Source organism: Hyla sarda, chromosome 1 (assembly GCF_029499605.1).
Source record: "Hyla sarda isolate aHylSar1 chromosome 1, aHylSar1.hap1, whole genome shotgun sequence".
Lineage (NCBI taxonomy): Eukaryota > Metazoa > Chordata > Amphibia > Anura > Hylidae > Hyla > Hyla sarda.
This window is the reverse complement of record NC_079189.1, coordinates 445385914-445404889: the sequence shown is the minus strand read 5'-3', so window position 1 is coordinate 445404889 and position 18976 is coordinate 445385914. Positions and strand designations below refer to the sequence as shown.

General features: G+C 42.6%; 1 protein-coding gene across 7 annotated transcripts in view; it reads left to right on the top strand.

The window, feature by feature from the left end:
* The window catches only part of LOC130283558 (E1A-binding protein p400-like), a 184641-nt gene extending 165665 nt beyond the window's left edge, over positions 1 to 18976 (top strand). For all 7 annotated transcript variants that reach the window (XM_056533179.1, XM_056533174.1, XM_056533178.1 and 4 more), the window contains 4 exons: positions 1605 to 1732; positions 2253 to 2417; positions 17059 to 17136; positions 17717 to 18976. In XM_056533179.1, coding sequence (XP_056389154.1) covers positions 1605 to 1732; positions 2253 to 2417; positions 17059 to 17136; positions 17717 to 17989 — 644 coding nt within the window. In that variant the 3' untranslated portion in view covers positions 17990 to 18976. The remainder of the gene's footprint in view (positions 1 to 1604; positions 1733 to 2252; positions 2418 to 17058; positions 17137 to 17716) is intronic.

Below are 18976 nucleotides of genomic sequence, written 5' to 3'. Positions count from 1 at the left end.
TTTCAATAACATTCTCTGGAACAAAAAATATATATTTGGTGAAGTGAAATTGAAATGGTAAAAGATAATTTTGCAGATTTGGTGGTTTTTCTTTTCTACACCATTTACCTTGTGGTTGAGCTAACATGTTAGTTTGATAATTTAGGCCGGCCTGATTACAGTAATACCAGATTTCTATAGTTTAATTAAAAAAAAAATCTGAACTTTTTCACATTTTTTTTTTTAATTGCCATTCTTTGACCCCCTGTAGTTTTTAGTTTTTTTTCCGCATACCAGGCTTTATGAGGGCTAATTTTTTGCGCCATAATGTGTTTTTAGTATCGGTACCATTTTGGTATTGATCTGACTTTTTAATCGCTTTTGAACTTTTTTTTCTGGGGATGTTATGAAAATTGCAATTCTGTGGTTTGGTATTTATTTATTTATTTTTTTACATTTACCGTACAGGATACATAATGTTATATTTTAATAGGTCGTACATTTACGCCTGAAGAGATACCAAATATGTTTTTATTATGTTTGCATGTTTTTATATATGAAAAGAGGGTGATTTGAACTTTTAACATAAAGGGTTAACGTGCGTCTTTTAAACTTTTATTAAAGCTTTTTTTTTTTTTTTTTGCACTTTATTAGACTTTTAGGAGGAATCATTAGATTCCTCATACAGATGAATAGAGTCCTATTGAACTCAATTCATCTGTGTGCTCTGCGCTCCATTGATAGAGCCTTGCGTCCGCTCCTCCCCTCAGCTCTCCAAAGCTAGAGATGTGTGGAGCGAAGGCAGAGGATGCAAGTCTGCAAGGCAGAGCAGGGGAGATAGGACGTACACAGCTTCTCATCTCCCCTCCCCCTGCTCTGCATTTGGAGGACGAGAATTTCCACAGCCGGGGGCTGCAGAGTACGGAGCGGGCACGAGTCGGGAGCCCGCTCCATACAGACTGCAGAGCGCTGCAGCGCTTGTCAGGTCCGGCCCTGCTTGCCCGAAGCTGGGCTGGGCATGTCCCGGGCATCGGGGGGGATAGGAATTCCACATCCCTGTAGTGTCAGCACCTCCTAGTGGCAAAAGCATATACCCATCAGTATCTGTCCCCCAATGAAAGCTACATGAGAGATTTTACGGAGAATGCCAAAAAAATCTCCTTTTGGTTAATTTTGGGGGCTTTCAATTCCACGCAGTACACGTTTTGGTAAAAATGACACTTTATATTTATTCTGTACTTCCAATACGATTAAATTGATACCTATCTGATATATAGGTTTGATTTGATTTTATAAATTATAACTTTTTGTACGGAAATTAGCATGTTTAAAAATATCCTCTTCTGACCACAATGGGGATGTTTGAGAGCTAATTTTTTGCGCCGAGCTCTGTAGTTTTTATAGGTAGCATTTTTTGTTTTGATGGGACTTTTTCGATCACTTTTTACGTATACACGTATACGTGTAAAATAGTTTTTGTTGTTTAACACCGTTTGCAAAAAGTCAGATAAACCGTTCTTTTAAAACTTAACAATAATAATACTACAATTCATATCACACAAGTAATGTGGTAGATCGCTTGTCAAGGCTGCCTTTTTCATTTCGATGCCTTTTTTTTTATTCAGGGGGGCAGACGGTCATGGCCCAGCCATTGCATATGCAGCCATTGTTGAAATTAAAACAACACCATACAACACAGTCCCAGCAACAGCAGAAGGCTTTACAGACACAGACCACATTGAGTCAACAGAAGGTAAGCTTCTTATTCATTATCCTTGGCTGCATTCGTACATTCAGTCTTTGGTGCAGCTTTTTGAGCCAAACATAGACGTGGATACAAAAGAATGAAGTTATAGATGATAGAAAGCATTGCACACACAGTAGCAGCCAGCCTCACTTGCACATAAAAATAAATTACCATGTAAGCAACAGGATGAATATATCCTAAATGACTGCACCATTTTTTGTTTTGTTTTTTAAATACTCTCTAGGAAGCGTTAGAGTCAGGGTCACCTGCACTCCCTACCTGTAGATTTAGGCTAATGGAGGTGACCCTTCTGTCAGTTTTCCTTGAAGTTACTTCAATTAGTCAAGTGCCATAATTTTGTTTAAATAGGTTACCGAGCTTCTTTTTTGTATGTATTGCCCACAAAAACTAATAAGCAGGATGGTATGCTTATCCACTAATATATACTGATGTATTTTTTCTGCTTTGAAAGACCATTGTGTTGATCTCTTCCTGTCTGCTTTTTCCCTGGGCTTTTAATGCTCAGCCTTACCTTTCCCTTCAGATTACAACACCTCAAGTGTCCACTGCATCACAGCAGCAAAAAGTCACATATACCAACCAGCAAGCTATTAAAACTCAGTTCCTGACAACGTCTTTAACTCAGGCACAGAAGGCACCTGGGACCCAGCAGGTTCAAGCTCAAATACAGGTAAAAAACCATGCAGATGTGAGAATCACAGGATCACTATGTGGGTGAAGAAGCCAGGTAGCCATTACTTATTGGAAAACTTAAAGCCCTGTTTGCTTATATGTTTTGTCTTTGCACATCTTGCCCTAGAGCTGCTTGATACAAATGACTACATTCAGGTCATCCTGCTATTTGCTGGCATCAATAATTACAAACTATAATTCTGTTGTTTAGCATCTCTACATAGGAAGTTTACACTAGTAAAACTATTGAAAATTAGATTACGGCTGGTTATAATACACTGGGGGGAATCAATAGTTTGACTAGGTCAACAAAACATGATCTCCACTAAATATATGCATGGTTTTGTTAATGGACATGCAGTGAAAACAACTTATCCTCGGCTAATGTGCGTAGGTCAACAGTACGCCACCTCCCCATACAGCTCTATGGGAGAGGCGGGGAGGCACAAACGCTGCATCCCCGTCTCTCCAATAGAAATGCATGGAGGGGGGCGTGCCGGCCGCAACGTCATGTTGCGGCCAACAGGCCTCCTGCACGGGAGAGCCGTGGCCCAGTGCAGGAGATCGCGAGGGGTCCCAGCGTTTGGACCCCCCGTGATCAGACACTTATTTCTCTCCCCCCCCCCCCCCCTCCGCGTGCATAGGGGATAAGTTGTTTTTGCTGCATATTTCCTTTAAAAGCTTTAAAAAAAAGCTTTAACCCCTTAACGACGCAGGACGTATATTTACGTCCTGCGCCGGCTCCCGCGATATGAAGCGGGATCGCGCCGCGATCCTGCATCATATCACTTCGGTCCCGGCGCTCATCAACGGCCAGGACCCGCGGCTAATACCACACATCGCCACACATTGTGAGACCAAAGAAACATTGTCCATTTTTTTAGCTGGATTAAACTACTTCACTTTTTGCTACTTTTGGTGTGATGCAGTCGTTCCTTTTTCTCCTGCATCATTGGACCCAGGACCGGAGTCCCAGAGACTGCTTGCACCCACATACAGAGACTTTTCTCATTGAGTGCTGCTTTGGCTTTATGCTTTTATATATATATATATATATATATATATATATATATATATATATATATATATATATATATGCAGAAGGAGAGCAGCACATCCCCAGTATAAAGTGCACGGGTGCCATCAGCGTAGGGCACAGGTTCAGGGATCCATAGAATAATAGCAAATAGGCAGCAGCAACTCCATAAGGTGCAAAAAAGTGGATTTTATTCACACAACGTGAGGCGACGTTTCGGTTTGCTCACCAAACCATTTTCGCTTGAAAATGGTTTGGTGAGCAAACCGAAACGTCGCCTCACATTGTGTGAATAAAATCCACTTTTTTGCACCTTATGGAGTTGCTGCTGCCTATTTGCTATTTTATATATATATATATATATATATATATATATATATATATGTGTGTATAGTAAATTTGAGTAGCCGTATTAGTCCAGTGATGCAGATGCAAAAAATGTTGCAGTATCTTGTAATACCTTTTTTATTGGACAGAACAGAATTTTGTAGAGACAAGCTTTCGGATTACTCCCTTTATCTAGTCTTGATAAAGGGAGGAATCTCGAAAGCTTGTCTCTACAAGATTATGTTAGTCCAATAAAAAAGGTATTACAAGATACTGCAACATTTTTTGATTTTTATCTATATATATATAATATGATGTTCTTGATGCTGCACGGTAAAAGACTTAAACGCAAAAAAAAAAAAAAATCCAAATGCCAAAATAACGTTCCAGAAATTCGCAAGTGTAAGCAAGGTCAGACCTGGCTTACAAACTTGCCTATGACAGCATTTTCAAAAAGTAGCATGTGAGACTTTTTGTGCGACTTTTTTTTAACTTTCATTTTCACAGGCACGGTGGGACGAGTGGGTAGGAGATTTACAGGATGGTGACAAGCTTGTCACCCGCTCCCGCACATCTCCCGCCCACGCAACACTACTACAACTCCCAGCATGTACTTACTGTAAGGACATGCTGGGAACTGTAATTGTGCAACACGGGAGGAGTGTGTTAAATGGGCGGGCGGATGACAAGCTTGTCACCTGCCCGCGCCACGTAACTGCAACTCCCAGCATGTCCTTACTGTAACGGCATGCTAAGAGTTGTAGTCCTGCAGCAGGGGCAGGTGTCAAGCTTGTCACCCACTTGGCACATGGCTGCATGACTAAAACTCCCATTATGTCCTTACTGTAAAGGCATGAAGGGAGTTGTAGTCATGCAGTGCGGGTGGGTTACAATAAATGTACTAACCTATTTTCCTTGTTTTTTTTTCCCTTCTCATTTCAGATCCATGTATCCTGTGAACTACGACGATAACCAGTTTTTTTTTTGTTTAATGTTAACAAAATGGTTAACGAGGGCTTGTGGGGGAGTGTTTTTTGGAATATAAGTTTTTTAAACATGTTTCTTATTTTATTTATTTTTTATTTACTTTACAGGCTTAGTAGTGGAAGCTGTCTAGTAGACTGAATCCATTACTAAGCCAGGGCTTTGCGATAACCCCCAATTATTACTCCAATACCCACCGCCACAGGGGTGCCGGGAAGAGCCGGTACCAACAGGCCCTGAGCCTCAAATATGGTGCTCCTGGGCCTAGGTGGTAACAGACTGGCGTTATTTAGGCTGGGGAGGGCCAGTAACAATGGTTCTCGCCCATCCTGGTAACGTCAGGCTGTTGCTGCTTGGTTGGTATTTGTCTGAGAATGAAAATATGGGGAACCCTATGCATTTTTTCCCCCCATAAATAATTTAATAATAAAAGAAAAATGCATAGGGTTACCTGTATTTTTATTCTCAGCCAGATACTAAGCAAACAGCCTGACGTTACCAGGGTGGACAAGGGCCATTGTTACTGGCCCTCCCCAGCCTAAATAACGCCAGCCTGTTACCGCCTAGGCCCTGGAGCACCATTTTTGACACTCCGGGCCTGTTGGTACCGGATCTTCCCGACACCCCTGTGTCGGTGGGTACCAGGGTAATAATCGGGGGTTAGCACTAGCTGATTTTGGGGCTAACGCTAAGCCCCGGCTTAGTAATGGATTCCGTCTATAAGACGGCTTCCACTACTAAGTCTGTAAAGTAAACAAAATAAAAAAACACATTTAAAAAACTTTTATTCCAAAAAACACTCCCCCACAAGCCCTCGTTACAAAATGTTGTTAATATTAAACAAAAAAAATGCTGGTCATCCATAGTCCACCAAATCTGAAGTAGCCCACAGGATAAACGGATCTGAAATGAACAGAAAAAAAAAAAAAGGGTTAGTGGGGGGTAAAAAAGTGGTAACAATTTTTTATAAACACATATCATTTCTTTTGCTTATGTGTGCTAAGAAAGTGGTATTCCAAAGTGATTTATTGGTTTTTGCTTATGTGAGCCAAATTTATCAACCCCCTGTGATAATATGATAAATATGTCACACATAAGCAAAACCAAAGCAAAAAAAAAATGCCTACAGAACTTGGTTACCAAAGCAACAATGATAAATTTCCCCCATAGTCTTTTGCAATTGCGCTATAGATAATCTTGGTCTACTGTGACTTAGTCTTTTTCAGTACCAATTTAAATACCCCTTCTGTCGCTCGTTGTGGTGTCGGGCTGATAGATTTCCCGTTCGCTGGTCGGAGTGGTGACAAGTTGGTAGAGATGCGTCATAAGTACTTAGATGTCAGGGCGCAGAGCCGGGATATTTGCTTCAGATCTTAGCAGGATGGTAACGTCTTTCAGGCTGGGTTCTCTGCTTATGTTGTGGGACATCTATCGCTCCAGATTAAATAGATATTTCTGTGAGTAGCTATAGAAATCTCTTCTGTTGCTAGTGGTATGGCAATCATCGCCTTGTTGTTTCCTGTCAATCACTGGCTGTGATGATGCTGTATTATAAATGCAGGATTGTGTATTATATTAACTATTAGCTGGACGTGTTTCAGGATAGTAATCCTTTCCTCAGCAGCTTATAATAGATAGTAACAATGGTACTTCGGTCAACATTTATTTATGCTTCCAGAATGGATTTGATAGTTTAATTCATTTTGGTACCAGTAGTCGGTAAACATACTGGATTTTGATATAAACTGGAATTGTATACTAGATAAACAGAAGAATGTGTAATATATATATGTATATATATATATATATATAATGTGTGTGTGTGTGTGTATAATATATATACATAAACAGTCATGGCCGTAAATGTTGGCACCCCTGAAATTTTTCAAGAAAATTAAGCATTTTCTAACAGAAAAGGATTGCAGTAACACATGTTTTTCTATACACATGTTTATTCCCTTTGTGAGTATTTGAACTAAACCAAACAAGGGAGGAAAAATAGCAAATTGGACATAATGTCACACCAAACTCCAAAAATGGGCTGGACAAAATTATTGGCACCCTTAACTTAATATTTAGTTGCACACCCGTTGGAAAAAATTACTGAAATCAGTAGCTTCCTATGACCATCAATAAGCTTCTTACACCTCTCAGCCGGAATGTTGGACCACTCTTCCTTTGCAAACTGTTCCAGGTCTCTCTTTTCCCAACAGCAATTTTAAGATCTCTCCACAGGTGTTCAATGGGATTTAGATTTGGACTCATTGCTGGCCACTTCAGAACTCTCCAGCGCTTTGTTGCTATCCATTTCTGGGTGCTTTTTGACCTATGTTTGGGGTCATTGTCCCGCTGGAAGACCCAAGATCTCGGATGCAAACCCAGCTTTCTGACACTGGGTTGTACAGTGCGACCCAAAAACCGCTGGTAATCCTCAGATTTCATGATGCCTTGCACACATTCAAGGCACCCAGTTCCAGAGGCAGCAAAACAACCCCAAAGCATCATTGAACCTCCACCATATTTCACTATAGGTACTGTGTTCTTTTCTGTGTAGGCCTCATTCCCTTTTTCAACAGTAGAATGAAGTGCTTTACCAAAAAGCTCTATCTTGGTCTCATCTGTCCACAAGACGTTTTCCTAGAAGGATTTTTGGCTTACTCAAGTTCATTTTGGCAAAATGTAGTCTTGCTTTTTTATGTCTGTGTCAGCAGTGGGGTTCTCCTGGGTCTCCTGCCATAGCGTTTCGTTTCATTTAAATGTTGATTGATAGTTCGTGTTTACACTGATGCTCCCTGAGCCTGCAGGACAGCTTGAATATGTTTGGAACTTGTTTGGGGCTGCTTATCCACCATCCGGACTATCCTGCATTGAAACCTTTGATCAATTTTTCTCTTCCGTCCACGCCCAAGGAAATTAGCTACGGTGCCATGGGTTGCAAACTTCTTGATAATGTTGCGCACTGTGGACAAAGGCAAATCTAGATCTCTGGAGATGGACTTGTAACCTTGAGATTGTTGATATTTTTCCACGATTATGGTTCTCAAGTCCTCAGACAGTTCTCTTCTCCTCTTTCTGTTGTCCATGCTTAGTGTGGCACACACAGACACACAGGAAGGACAGTGTGATAGTATTTTAAATATCAGCATAGCACCCCTAATCAGCGCATTCTGCAGATGCGCTGAGAAGATCTCTAAATCCAGTTGGTCCCTAGGGACAACAAGTACAATAATATATGTGGTGTTAAAATGCTGGGTTTTTAAAATCACCTATAGCTCTGATTATTCACTTTATTGTTAAATTAAAAATTAAAAGTTTATTTTTTATTTAAGTGAGGGATAAAAAGTGGACTTTTTGCTCAGTCCTTTGGGCTGAGTTGAGGTAATTCTTTTGGATGGCACGCTTTATACAGTCTGCCACTGGGGAATACTCAAATGAAAAAACTGCTCGTTTGTTCCTCCTTTCTTTCTTTTTACGTCCCTGAATCAGGTCCCTCCTGTCTAGTTTATTTGCTCTCTCAAATGCCTGATAAATAATAGTCTCATTGTATCCTCTGTCCCTTTATTTCTGAATGAACAAAAAAGCCTGCTGAAGAAAAACCTGCATAATCTGAATTATTTTAAGTCTTAAAAACTGTCCATATAGGAGGGATCGGATAACATGTGCAGGATGGAAACTATTAAAGTGCAAAAGTGCATTTGTAGCTGTCGGTTTTTCATAACCTCGGACCTCCATACCCTCTTCAGTCATACTCAGCTCCAAATCCAGAAATTGCACCTTATTGTTCCCAAAGCTCAATGTAAATTGCATTTTAAACTCATTTGTGTTAAGGTACTGAGTGAATTTTTCAAATTCATCCTCGGTCCCCGTCCATGAGAGGAGCACGTCGTCTATATATCGGGTCCAATGCCCTATACACTGGGAGAATGGGTTCCTTGCCCCATAGACAACGTGCTCCTCCCACAATGCCAGGAAGATAATCGAATAGTTTGGTGCCACCGTTGTGCCCATCGCCATCCCCGTCCTTTGGGCATACCAGGTGGCACCAAACCTAAACGCATTATGTTCTAGCACGAATGCCAATGCTTCACATATGAATGTTATACATTTTTCATCCTTCCCTGCTTGTTGCAGGAACAGGCGCACTGCATTAATGCCATCTTTGTGGCGTATCCAGGTGTACATCCCTACCACATCGATGGGGGCAAGGGCAAATTTGCCCTGCCACATCCCATCCTCAATAGTCTGCAGTAATTCCTTAGTGTCAGCTAAGTACGAGGGAACAGATTTCAACAAGGGTCTCAGGAACCAATCCAGGTATTGCGAAAGGGGCTCAGTTACTGAACCCCTCCCGGACACAATTGGCCGGCCTGGAGGGTTCCTGAGACCCTTGTGAATTTTCGGTAAATAATACCAATTTGGTTTGGATAGATTCTGGGGAACAGTTTTTCTGCCAGGGCTTTAGTCAATACTCCCATATCTACCCCTCTTCTAAGGAGGGATTGCAATTTGCATACTTGAAAAAGGAGGAGGAGCCTCCGAAACATCGTCAAGTGTCGGCGCAAGCTTCACCTGTTCCCCTTCGTGAGAGGAAGGCGGAAAAGCTGAGAGAAACCCGCAAAGGGATGAAAGAATCTTGAAGCTGTCCTTGTGTCTAGCGCGTCCGATAGTGTGGTTCACCTGGGTGAATATTTTGTATTTTTTCTACAGTCTATTTTGTTGATTATATGAAACTACTAAAAGAAGCATTTGGTCTGATACTCAAGTGTGGGGTCTTTGTTAGGGATGTCCCGATACCATTATTTTAAGACAGAGTACGAGTACCGATACTTTAATTCTAGTACTCGCCGATACCAAGTAAGAGTACTTATATTTTAAAGGGAATCTGACAGCAGGGTGACCCGGTTTCTGGCGCTGTTTACCGTATATGTGGGTCCTTGTTGTGTACAATGGAGGCGGCTACTGTAGTATGAGCCAAGATTTCTCTCTTCTCCGTTGGGCACAACAGGGAATTTGCATTGGCGACGAGACATATGACCACATGATGAGCAGCGGTAGAAACCGGGTCACCTGCATCTACATATAAATTCAAGTTAGTGCAGGTGACTCTTCTGTAAGATTGTCTTTAATAGTAGGTAGTATCCCCTTACAGACATTAGCAGCAGCAGGGCCCCCCTTTAGACATTAGCAGCAGCAGGGCCCCCTTTAGACATTAGGAGCGGAGCAAAGTTCACCTGCGGCTGTCCTCCGTCGGGTGCTGCCACTCCACTGCCCCGCTCTCCCGTCCTCTGGTCCGCATCATGGCGTCCTATGCAGGAACATGTGACATACACGTCGCTCCGCTTCCTCCGTAGCGTTACGCTGGGAGGAGGCGGAGTGACGTTGTGTCACATGCTCCTCCATGGAAGACCATGAAGCGGACGGGAGGACCGGAGCAGAGCGGCAGCAGGTATTGGACATGGTATCGGGGACATTAAAAGAGTCCCCGATACCATGTAAATGGCTAGTATCGGCTCCGCCGGTAAATTCACACCGGTCTATGGTGACCAGGAAAATAAGGGGGATCGGGGTTGTCCAAGACACCAACGATCCCCCTGAAGGGATAGGAGTGAGGTGACAGGGGTGCCACCCCTCCTATCCCTGCTATTGGTCGTCTAGAAGCGACGACCAATAGCAGATCGGGGGGGGGCGGGTTGTTAACTTTTGGTTTCCCCATTCTGCCCGCCTACAATAGGCGGGGCAGAACGGGGAAACCGACGGGGACCGGCGCCGAAGTCCACTTACCCATCGGCCGCGGCGGAGGAGACAATCTACGGTGGAGATCGGCGGGTGGCGAAGACGTGCGGCTGGCTCCCTGGATCCTACGGAAGTCGGTGAGTTGCATAGCAACATCGGGAGGGTTACAGTTTGAGACCACTATACAGTGGTCTCTAAACTGTAGCCCTCCAGATGTTGCAAAACTACAACTCCCAGCATGCCCAGACAGCGGTTTGGGCATGCTGGGAGTTGTAGTTTTGCAACAGCTGGAGGGCTACAGTTTGAGACCACTATACAATGGTCTCTAAACTGTAGCCCTCCAGATCTTGCAAAACTACAACTCCTAGCATGCCCACACAGCTGTTTGCTGTCTGGGCATGCTGGGATTTGTAGTTTTGCAACATCTGGAGGGCCACAGTATGGAGATCACTGTGCAGTGGTCTCTAAACTGTAGCTCTCCAGATGTTGCAAAACTGCAAATCCCAGCATTTTCAAACAGCTGTCTCTGCATGCTGGGAGTTGTAGTTGCGTACCTCCAGCTGTTGCATAACTACATCTCACAGAATGCCCTCCGGCGATCAATACATGCTGGGAGTTGTAGTTTTGCAACAGCTGGAGGCACACTGGTTGGAAAATAGTGAGTTAGGTAACAGAACCTTACTCAGTATTTTCCAACCAGTGTACCTCCAGCTGTTGCAAACGTACAACTCCCAGCATGCACAGTCTATCAGTACATGCTGGGTGGTATAGTTTTGAAACAGCTGGATGTTTGCCCCCCATGTGAATGTACAGAGTACATTCACACGGGCGAGTTTACCGTAAGCTTCCTGCTTGAAGTTTGAGCTGCGGCAAATTTTTCGCCACAGCGCAAACTCACTGTAAACCTGCACCAGTGCGAATGTACCCTAAAAACACTACACTACACGAACACAAAATAAAAGGTAAAACACTACATATACACCCCTTACACTGTCCGTCCGTCCACCCCCCAATAAAAATGTAAAACGTATTGTACGGCAGTGTTTCCAAAATGGAGCTTCCAGCTGCAAAACAACAACTCCCAGCATTTCCGGACAGCCACTGATTGTCCAGGCATGCTTGGAGTTTAGCAACAGCTGGAGTCACCCTGTTTGGGAATCACTGGCGTAGAATACCCCTATGTCCACCCCTATGCAATCCCTAATTTAGTCCTCAAATGCGCATGGCGCTCTCTCACTTCGGAGCCCTGTCGTATTTCAAGGAAACCGTTCAGGGCCACATAGGGGGTATTTCCGTACTACAAATTTTGGGGGGCTTTTTCTCCTTTTACCCATTTTGTAAAGGAAAAGTTGGGGGCTACACCAGCCTGTTAGTGCAATTTTTTATTTTTTTTTACACTAACATGCTGGTGTTGCCCCATACCTTTTATTTTCACAAGCGGTAATAGGCCCCCAAAATTTTTAATGCAAATTCACCTGAGTACGGAAATACCGCATATGTGGGCTTAAAATGCTCTGCGGGCGCACAACAAGGCTCAGGAGTGAGAGCGCACTATGTACACTTGAGGCCTAAATTGTGGATTTGCACAGGTGTGGCTGGTTTTACAGTGGTTCTGACATCAACGCAAAAAAATAAATACCCACATGTGACCCCATTTTGGAAACTACACCCCTCACGAAATGTAACAAGGGGTATAGTGAGCCTTAACACCCCACAGGTGTTTGACGAATTTTCGTTAAAGTTGGATGGGAAAATGAAGATAAAAAGTTCACTAAAATGCTGGTGTTATCCTACATTTTTCATTTTCACAAGGGAAAATAGGAAAAAAAGCCCCCCAAAATTTGTAACCCCATTACTTCTAAGTAAGAACATACCCCATATGTGGATGTAAAGTGCTCTGCGGGTGCACTACAATGCTCAGAGGAGAAGGAGCGCCATTGGGATTTTGGAGAGAAAATTTGTCCGGAATTGAAGGCCACGTGTGTTTACAAAACCCCCATAGTACCAGAACAATGGACCCCCCCCCCCCCACGTGACCCCATTTTGGAAACTACACCCCTCACGGAATGTAATAAGGGGTACAGTGAGCATTTATGCCCCACAGGAGTCTGACAGATTTTTGGAACAGTGGTCCGTGAAAACGAAAAATGTTATTATTCATTTGCACAGCCCACTGCTCCAAAGATCTGTGAAACGCCAGTGGGGTGTAAATGTTCACTGCACCCCTTATTAAATTCTGTGAGGGGTGTTGTTTCCAAAATGCGGTCACATGTGGTAATGGTGAGGGTTCGATGTCGCACATCTGAGGGAGCTGCCCCAAACTCCTATCCTTCTGGCAGACGATCTTACAGGTCATCAGTGAGGTGTGTGGGATACATGTCCCTTTTAGCCCAGAAGCCACTCTACTCTACATGTTTCCCATGGCGCAGGCGAAATATAAGAAATCTCTCGCGAAACATCTCCTTCAGGCTGATAAAACTGTAATCCCCAGGCGCTGGAAAGATCCTGCCCCCCCCCCTCTCTAGAGCAATGGTTTGCTGAAGTAGCCCATATTGAACACATGGGGGAGCTTCTGGTGGTCCACCCCGAGGATGCGTCTAGATGGGCCGCAACTTGGCTCCCATGGTCTTCTTTTTGCTCTTCCCCCAGATACCGGCTTCTCAGCTAATCCTTGTATAATCTGTTCCCCTCTGTCTTCCCTGGTGCATATGGGGGTCTTTTGCTGGTCGGTCCCCGCCCTGGCCGGATTCTTTTGTTCTGTGTTTTCTTGTCTACTCTCTCTATTATTTCCCTTTTTTTCTTTCTTGTCTATGTTTTTCCCACCCTCTCAACGTTTTCTCTATATGCCTTTTCATTCGCACTTCTGCGTCTGTTATACCGTCTTGTCTTGTATTATATGGCTCTTTTTTTCTGTCCCTGTCAGCCCACTTGCCCAGGCAGCCCGGCTTTCTACTTGCTTGCCCCCTCATCTCACTGATTCTATACCCCTGCCCTAGTGTTTGGACAGTTATCTCAATTTCTTTTACCAGCAAAGCTGACCGCCGCTTCTAAAGTGAAAGTGAAACTATCCCGGCTAGTCAGTCGGGCTGTTCGGGACCGCCGCGGTGAAATCCCGGAATCCCGATCAGCTTACAGGACACCGGGAGGGCCCTTACCTGCCTCCTTGGTGTCCGATCGACGAATGACTGCTCCGTGCCTGAGATCCAGGCAGGAGCAGTCAATCGCCGATAACACTGATCACAGGCGTGTTAATACACGCCAGTGATCAGCATGAGAGATCAGTGTGCGCAGTGTTATAGGTCCCTATGGGACCTATAACACTGCAAAAAAAAAAGTTACAAAAAAGTGTTAATAAAGGTCATTTAACCCCTTCCCTAATAAAAGTTTGAATCACCCCCCTTTTCCCATGAAAAAAATAAAAGTGTAAATAAAATAAATAAATAAACATATTTTGTATCCCCGCGTGCGTAAATATCCGAACTATAAAAATATATCATTAATTAAACTGCACGGTCAATGGCGTACGTGCAAAAAAATTCGTATTTTTGGTCACTTTTTATACCATTAAAAAGTGATCAAAAAGTCCGATCAAAACAAAAATCATACCGATAAAAACTTCAGATCACGGCGCAAAAAATGAGTCCTCATACCACCCTGTATGTGGAAAAATAAAAAAGTTATAGGGGTCAGAAGATGACATTTTTAAGCGTATACATTTTCCTACATGTAGTTATGATTTTTTCCAGAAGTACGACAAAATCAAACCTATATAAGTAGGATATTCTTTTAACCGTTGGACCTACAGAATAATGATAAGGTGTCATTTTTACCGAAATATGCACTGCGTAGAAACGGAAGCCCCCAAAAGTTATTTTTTCTTCAATTCTGTCGCACAATGATTTTTTTTCCGTTTCGCCGTGCATTTTTGGGTAAAATGACTAATGTCACTGCAAAGTAGAATTGGTGATGCAAAAAATAAGCCATAATATGGATTTTTAGGTGGAAAATTGAAAGGGTTATGATTTTTAAAAGGTAAGGAGGAAAAAACGAAAGTGCAAAAACTGAAAAACCCTGAGTCCTTAAGGGGTTAATGCTTAAAGTGACAGTGGTCAGATGTGAAAATTGTCTGGGTCCTTAAGGGGTTAATGATGGTAAACCCATCAGGGCACAAGTGCAGAGTCCGTCACCTCGCTGGTATGCAGCCTGTAGGTGACGGGCCATGGACGATTGCTTCAGGTCAACCCAAAAACCTCAATTTCTTCATTCAAACCTGTTGGGGCCAAACTTTAAAAGTCAAAAAACTTGACTTTGATTCTGCCCTAGACATCCAATTCTTCTTCACTGATTCAAGTGCAACAAATGTGATCTTTGATGGATTCATATTGTGGTACTTATTAAAATGGACTCATGGTGGGTGCTTATCATTGCCCTTCCTAATATTATAAAAAATGTTCGGCCGTACAAGTTTTGAATTCACGTTTGGTTCCACTGATGTATTGTTTATGACATGGGCACTCTAATAAATGACCCCTAGAGTGACAGTGATAGGAAAACTAAAAAAGTCTTAGGGTTTATATACCTTAAAACGAAACAAAAATTACCCAAGTTTGGAATCTTTGGAATCGTACTGACCAATAGAATAAAGTTAGCGTGTCTGATTTACCTTATTGTGAACCCTGAAAAAATTATTACCCCACAAAATTGCACAATTCCATTTTTTATATATTTTTTTATTTTACTTTATAAATATTTTTCTTTTTCTGGCTCTATAATATGATACAATAAAGTGCACCAATGAAACTCCCACAAAAAAGTAGCCGTAATACAACTTTGTCAGTAGAAAAATAAAAAAATGAATGGGTCTTAGAATGTGAAGAGCAAAAAAATGTTACATTATGAGAAAAAAAGCTGCATGTTACGATATAATCACAACTATCTAGGAGCCAACGGAAAACCACAAGGGGGGAGATTTATCAAAACCTGTGCAGAGGAAGAGTGGTGCAGTTGCCCATAGCAACCAATCAGATTGCTTCTTTCATTTTCCACAGGCCTCTAAAGAGGCCTGTGGAAAATGAAAGAAGCAATCTGATTGGTTGCTATGGGCAACTGCACCACTCTTCCTCTGCACAGGTTTTGATAAATCTCCCCCAAGATGATTGCTGTTGGCTTTTTAAGATTACCGGTATCTGTTTTATAAATTGTGAAAGAGGTTATCCAGTTGTCTGTAGCTGAAATGTTATAAAATCTCCTGCATTTGTGTGGTCCTATCTCTCGACCCCTTAATATTGGAGCATTTACTATCTCTCATGTGTTGCTTATGACGATGAGTAAATACGGCACTACCTTCCGCCTTGTAATAGAGGCAATGCCTGTAAGGAAAAGGAATCATGGAACCTGTAGTAGTTAAGGCTAGGTTCACATATGCTGTCTGTCAGCATTTTGTTTTTGGTGGTATACAGATACTTGTGACACACAGCATATATTGTGGCATACAGCAATGGGAGCCATTCATTTCACTGGCCTGAATGGCCTGAAAGTAACTCCTTTTTGGGCCTATTTCTGCTGGTATACGCTTATTTAACACTCAATACTGCAACAGACAACTATATTTAGTGGTCCTGTTAAATTAGCGTGTACCAGCAGACAGGGTTTTATTGGTAAAGGGGCACTTATTTATTTTTTTACACTTAATTAATAAAAAAAAAAAAACTTTTATATTTATATTTTTCACTTTTTACAGGTTATACTATGCTGCAGTTCATATGTATACACTGACATGCATCCTGTGCGATACAGCCTATGGCTGGCCTCCTGCTGTTATGGCAACCAACGAGACCTCGCGATCGTATCGTGGGATCGGCGTTGGGAAACAGGGAGCCCTCTTCCCCTGCCAATCCCATAGATGCCATAATCAGGACTGATCACGGCTTCTAAATGGTTAATGCTGCCGAGACTGGCGCGATCCCGGTCTTGGCAGCTGTGGCGGGGCCCCTGCTGTCAATCACACGTCCCGCCGGCGATCTGCAGCATTTCACATGGAGCAGGATCTCACCAGGGCGTATGCACATGTCCAGTTGTGTTAACATGTAGGCAACTGGGATGTATGCATACGTCCTGGGCAGGAAGGGGTTAAACTCTTTGACTGTGCTGTTCACAAATTTGTTGACGTCTATTGTTAGAATTTAGAATTTTTTAATCTCATGCTTTTGACGATCATTCACGTAATTCTGACTAGTTATCAAATATTCAACCATTTACTATTATTTAATATGACTGTTTTATCAGAATTGTGATTAAGGGTACGTTCCCACACGGCGTATTTTGATGCGTATTTGCTGCGTATTTGGTGCTGCGTATTTTCATACCCATTGACTTCAACAGAGAAAATAAAATACGCAGCAGCAAATACACAGCAAATACGCCGTGTGGGAATATACCCTTACAGTGTTTATTTTTATTTTTTTCATTGCCGTCTCTTATGATTTCTGGCATCATTCTGCTTTACTATCTCAATAGTATAGCTCAAAATGACGACTCTTTCCTCATAATTATTTTAAAGGTTGCCAAACTCCCTCAGGTGGTCCAGCAGCAAGCGACAATTGCTACACTCCAGCAGGTTGTGTCGGCATCACAGCAGGTAAGAGAAACTATTACGGATTTAATAATCACAATTAGAGATGAGCGAACTTACAGTAAAATTCGATTCGTCACAAACTTCTCGGCTCGGCAGTTGATGACTTTTCCTGCATAAATTAGTTCAGCTTTCAGGTGCTCCCGTGGGCTGGAAAAGGTGGATACAGTCCTAGGAGACTCTTTCCTTGGAATGTATCCACCTTTTCCAGCCCACCGGATCACCGGAAAGCTGAACTCATTTATGCAGGATAAGTCTATAACTGCCGAGCCGAGAAGTTTGTGACGAATCGAATTTACTGTAAGTTCGCTCATCTCTAATCACAATACATCACAATTTACAAGGATTCTATTCAAATTCACCAGTTTGTCTAAATCAGTGTTTCCCAACCAGGGTGCCTCCAGCTGTTGCAAAACTACAACTCCCAGCATGCCCGGACAGCCTTCGGCTGTCCGGGCATGCTGGGAGTTGTAGTTTTGCAACAGCTGGAGGCACCCTGGTTGGGAAACACTGGTCTAAATATTGTGTTTTATCTGGTAGCTCTGACTTTGTGTTGGGATTTATTTTTATGTTGGTTTTGTTCCAGATCCAACCACAGACTGTGACTTTGACCCAGGCAACAGCTGCAGGACCTCAGCAGGTGCAGGTGATACCAGCTGGCTCAGCAGCCGCCCACGTAGTGCAGCAAAAACTCCTACAGCAGCAAGTAATGGCAGCGGCTGCTTCACCACAGCTTCAGGTTTCCACCAGCCAGGGAACAGTTCCTGTATCAATTGCTGCTGATGTCCAGAACCAGCAAGCAAAGTTACAAGTCCGAACCCAGACTGTTAGGATCAAACCCCCAACAAAACCGAGCTGAAAGCCATTGGCTATTAATAGATTGTAGCTCGTGAGCCTTTTCCCTCGGAATGCCTTGCCTTTGGTATAAATCACAGACAAGCCGTCAAACTTCCCATTGCCACGACCAGGAAAATACTCTACTCGGGCGAAAAGGATTTACTTGGAGGCTCCAGATCTAGAAGATCGGCCTGTTGTCTGCTTATTACAAACGTAGAAAGAATCGGATCACGTCAGTCCCTTCTACCTCTTGCTTGGACCTTGTAAACATGTACCGGTTGAAGAGGGGCTGAGACAACAAATTTTAAAGTTTACTCCTATTACTGTATGAACAAAGCTTATTCCGTAACAACAATAGCACAACTTATTGTAACGTGTGTGTAGTCGTAACCTACATCTGCGTATGGAAAGGTCTAGGGAGTTGTGTGCACACGACCATAAAGTCAGATAGGGGAGCACTCCTATCTGCTGGGTTTTATAGAAGGGGGGAAAAAAGCCATAACTGGAATAACAGGTTTCACGTGTGCGGCCTTTGCGGGTGTAAATGCAAAAACATCAAGGAACTAAATCAAACTAACAAAAACAAATTGTGTTTTTGCCAGATTGCACCCAGTAGCCTCATTCCATTGAGGACTAAAAAAAAAATCAGGTTAAAATATAGAGCTTGGGCTTCTTACATATTTTTGTACAAATATTAATGATCTAGGCCTAAAGACATATTCCCAGATGGAGAAGGAAACGACTCCTTGCTAGGGCCACGTTTGACAGACAACATAATCATTTCTTACTAGCAGTTCTGAACCTTTTGCTTTTCAGTGCACAATTCCATGTACGCTAATATGTTTAAATGTAATTTATACCAATATTTTCTTAAATGTGCAACAATCTGCCGCTGTGTATTTTTTTTTCCTGTACAGAGTTAATTCAGTTTTAGTAATAGATATTATAACTCCTGTCATGCAGGTTAATGTCACGAATATAGTTATAGTACAATGTACTTTTCAACTAA